General features: G+C 38.9%; 2 protein-coding genes across 2 annotated transcripts in view; both read left to right on the forward strand.

Moving 5' to 3' along the window:
* Positions 7–1,163, forward strand: LOC105176533. Its single transcript, XM_011099357.2, has one exon. The coding sequence runs from the start codon at positions 52–54 to the stop codon at positions 961–963; it is 912 nt and encodes a 303-aa protein (XP_011097659.1). The 5' UTR covers positions 7–51; the 3' UTR covers positions 964–1,163.
* LOC105176532 (NAC domain-containing protein 21/22-like) overlaps positions 972–4,334 on the forward strand; it is a 9,896-nt gene continuing 6,533 nt past the window's right edge. Inside the window, exons 1-2 of the mRNA XM_011099354.2 lie at positions 972–980; positions 2,868–2,929. The gene's annotated coding sequence lies outside the window, so the exon portion shown is untranslated. The remainder of the gene's footprint in view (positions 981–2,867; positions 2,930–4,334) is intronic.

The following is a 4,334-nucleotide window of genomic DNA, read 5'->3' on the forward strand; positions in this document are numbered from 1 at the left end:
TTCTTCGACGGAAAGCTTGTACCATTACACCTCTCCACGATCCGGCAGTCAATGATATCAGTTCCAGCGTTGTCTGATGTCAGATCGCCTGACGATCCAAATTGTCGCCGGAGATGTGAGATATCCTCGACGGATCCCTACTTGTTTTCACCTAAGGCGCCGAGATGCTCGAGCGGCTGGAAGGAGCTTCTCGGCTTGAAGAAACTGTATCAGAACAGCAATGCGAAGCAGGAGGATCAGAAAACAGCATCGGCATTGTCGTCACATAATCATAACAGAAACGCTGCCAGAAGCCTTAAGAACTTTCTTCATCGCGGTTCAAAATCAGCATTAAATGCGTCCGTCGATTCATCTCTAAGTCTTCCATTGTTAAAGGAAACGGACAACGAGTCAATGCCAGTCTCCTCCCGGCTTTCGCTCTCTTCCTCTTCATCAGGCCATGAGTACAACGATCTTCCTCGGTTCTCTCTCGATTCCGATAAGCCTAGTAGTGTTCCTCGTAATACTCATCAAATCACCAGCAATCTTTCCAAAGTTCGAGTAGTCAAGCACAAAGCGGCATTGACGTCGGAAAACCCGACGGCGTCCGCTCGAGTTGGCAGGAGTCCGATGCGAAGGACGCCGGAATCTACAGTTCCGGCCCGTGATGTTTCGGTGGATAGTCCTCGAATGAACTCCTCCGGAAAAATCGTGTTCCACAGCTTGGAGAGAAGTTCCAGCAGTCCGAGCACTTTCAATGGTGGGCCCAGATACAAACATCGAGGAGTGGAGAGGTCGTATTCAGCTAATGTCCGTATCACTCCGGTTCTCAACGTTCCTGTTTGTTCGCTTCGAGGTTCGTCCAAATCTGGTGTTTTCGGTTTTCCTTTGTTCTCTTCGCAACAGAAGAAAGATAGCGGAAGTAATGTAGGAGCAAACAGAAGTCAGCAGCGCCACAATAAGAACCGTGCGGATCGGACTTGAGAGAGTAGATTTTTTTGGTAATAACACTTAGAGTTTCTTCTTTTCTTTTTATCCAATTAATGTGGATTTTAAAGTTATGTTCTGTTTTTGAAGGTTTCCCCTGTTGGGTGTGCTTGTTTTCTGTTTTTTCCTTGACAAATTTTCAGATTACTACTTTATGTACATAAGCGATGAACCAGGGGATCTTTGTTTTTGCAAGATGATTTCTTGTTATGATCCTTCTTTCCAATGCCAACTCAAGTTCCAAAACTAAAAGCTACATTTCAAATTTTTAAAACAAGAGCTGTAAAAGGGTTCTCTTTCTCATCGCATCTGCCTTTGCTTTTTTTTTTTTTGTCCGCGGGAACGTTGTGTGGAATCTCCTTTCTCTGTTTTTTCTGCTTTAAAAATTCTACACTCCTTTTTCATTCATGATGATGGACTTCTGGATTTTTGTGAGCATTAGAGCATGCATGTGACCATGATTTGCTCTGCGTTTGATGCTTACTTGCCCGATCCGCGATTGGTTTTCCGTTACACATGGGTATTTGCAATCCAATTTCAATTACCCAGAAAAAATAAAAGAAAAGAAAACACCAATTTCGAGTGTAACGTAACGTCATAACGTGGAAGATGACATACGCTGCGTGGACTTACCTGCGCGCATTCACTGTTGTATTGGTACTCTACTACTGTTCTGTTTTTTCAATTATTGATCTTTTTCTTTTCCAGAATTTGGAAATGATGGCGTCGTTTTTAATACAATATAAAACATATTCAGAGTCTGCCAGCTAGCCATTTCAACTCCCTGATTTATTTTCATAGCTATAATAAATAGAGAGTGCAATTTTCTTAATATCGTTCCTAGTCAGCAACTCTTGCAAGTTAGACCAAGAATTTTGTCTTCCCGAGTCTTGGATAAAATAGATAAAATACATCATGTCACTAATTTCATGATCTGCTTGTGTTTGAGGAGTATGCATAAAACTGAATCTTTTCCCCTTTCGGAGTTACTCTCATTATGCATGTGCTTATCTTGCTATGTGATTTTACCAGTAGGAACAGATCTGATGGATGCAGATTCTTTGTTAACTCGATTTACTTCCCTCTATAAATTTCAATTTTAAGATTCTTTATTGTTCTCAAGTTGTGCAAATGAAAATTTTATCTGAGCAGATATTTTCATTCTATTTTATCATTATTTTTCTCATGGTTTTAGGTTGATGCAATCATGCAATCAAAGTATTTATCTTTTTGTAAGGGTGGGGCAGTCTATGTTCTCCATAAGAAAAGCATGATAGTACTTTCCTTTTATGGGTTTGTCTGATATTCCCATACTCTTATCATTGCAATAAGAATTATAGAAAGGAATGGTTGTAGATCATGGTGTAGTAGTTCTTGGTCTATCATTTAACCTAAAAAAACATGTTTTGATATATATAACATTAAAGAATTAAAACACCAACCACCTCTGAATTGTGTTATATTTTCATCTTTTTTACTGTCCATTGGGAATCAACTCTGATTCCAGTACCTATTTTCATTTCAAAACTATTCTTTTCTTTTTCCTTTATTTCCTCCCTTGTTTGCCTTTTTTTTTTTTTTTATTTGTTATAAATTTTGATAGAACAGAAGAAAAATCCAAGCTATCTCCATCACCGGCCTCCCAGTCCCCACTAATTGCCAGGTGGGTTTTTACAAGCATATGGTGAAGGACCTGGAGGTCCATGTGTGAGGCAGGAAAAGAGCAATTATCTCTCCATCAAAAGAAGTTGTCATGGGAATTCAGTTGTCGTTATCTGTCTTTATGTCCTTATTCTCTCTCTCTCTCTCTACCTTGACAGGACATGAGATATTATTATCTTCTATATTTAAAAAAAATAGCAGTGGGGCTAATAAATATAAGATAATGGGCTGGGGCGCAGGTATTGAGGAAGCAAAGGGCGCTCCAACTCCAGCTCCTTGCCTTGACCGTCAGCTTACTTGTGTAAGTTTTCATCATGTTACAAGTACTCAATTTATATGCAACTCTGTAAATTGTGGTTGTTTTTGGTGATGATTTTGAATGATGAGTTGTTTGACCAGTACTGGTCCCACTCCCGGGGACTGGACCATACCATGCTTCTCTCCTTTCTCTTAGTCTTTTGAGACATGTATAATTGCGCATTCATCTAACTTTTTGAGTATGGGCAACGAAAGATGGAGTCTTCAGTTAGGCCCGTACGGTTGCATCTTTTTGGCCCCTCTTGATTCATGGTGGGACAGAAGATGGGAAAAACTCTTACATAAATTATGTTAGGTACAATCAAATTTATTATAAAATAGGTGTGATATATTTGTCATGCATGGATCATTTTTCTTAAATTATACACTAATCATATAATAATTTTATTTTACTTATTATATAATTAATTTAAATTAAACAATGCTCGTTATCACAAGCCCTTGTTCGTTTTGATCAAAATTTCAAGGAATGGTTCTTAAAAAGAAGAACCACTACACACCGACCATGATATCGATACATGTAGAGCACAGATTTTAATTTAATGGGAAAGGAGCAAGTAAGAAGGGTGGTGTAAAACATAAATTGGGAAGAGTTTGAAAAGGAGAGAGTAGTAAAGTATCAGGTTAGCACATAGTTGTGTGGAAGTATAAGGCAACTGTTTTTAAAACCTTTTTAACATTCTCCAAATTGTTTGTTTATTGGAAAGTACAGAGTCCACAGTCTCTGCCGCTTTGTACTTATCCACAAAACTCTCCTTTAAGTCCTGACCCATCTCATGCCAATATACATACATATTTATATAGATAGATGCATGTGTATGTATGTATGTGGGGTGGGGGAAGGGATCCTGACTCCTGGCTGTGGGTATAACCCGGGCAATGGCCATAGTAAAAGAAGGCGCTCGTGACTGTCGGTTCTCTGCTTCCACATTCCATCCCAATTACCCACATCCTCTCCTCTACTTTCCTCCATCCAAACACTGCCATGTTTACATGTTGATGTTTGATCCCAGCTCTAAATTAACACTCTTTTCTTGTTATTACAAAGCATGAAGGGAGCATTGAATAAGTCATAACTGGTAAAATGAGCTCTTGGTCTTGGGATATCCTATGACTTAGATTAAATATAGGATCTACAAAAGATACTCGATGCGAACGAAAAAGGACTTGATTCTTATACTCTTATTGATCATGGTCGTGATCGACCCTTTTTTGGTTTGGGAATAACCTGAAAACACAAGGTAAGAGAGCTAGGGTCATCTCGACGGGATCATTCCGACGTCCAAATTAGCTAATGGGTCTCATATAAAAATTTAAAGAGATAATAAGAGGTCGAATGCTTATAACATGACTTACCTTAAATGAACAACAAGTGGAGTATTTATGGT

Source organism: Sesamum indicum, linkage group LG14, assembly GCF_000512975.1.
Source record: "Sesamum indicum cultivar Zhongzhi No. 13 linkage group LG14, S_indicum_v1.0, whole genome shotgun sequence".
In the NCBI taxonomy this organism is placed as follows: domain Eukaryota; kingdom Viridiplantae; phylum Streptophyta; class Magnoliopsida; order Lamiales; family Pedaliaceae; genus Sesamum; species Sesamum indicum.

Bases quoted from the DNA above. Each gene is read 5' to 3' on its own strand.
- LOC105176533 (XM_011099357.2), top strand. From the start codon at position 52: ATGATATCAGTTCCAGCGTTGTCTGATGTCAGATCGCCTGACGATCCA.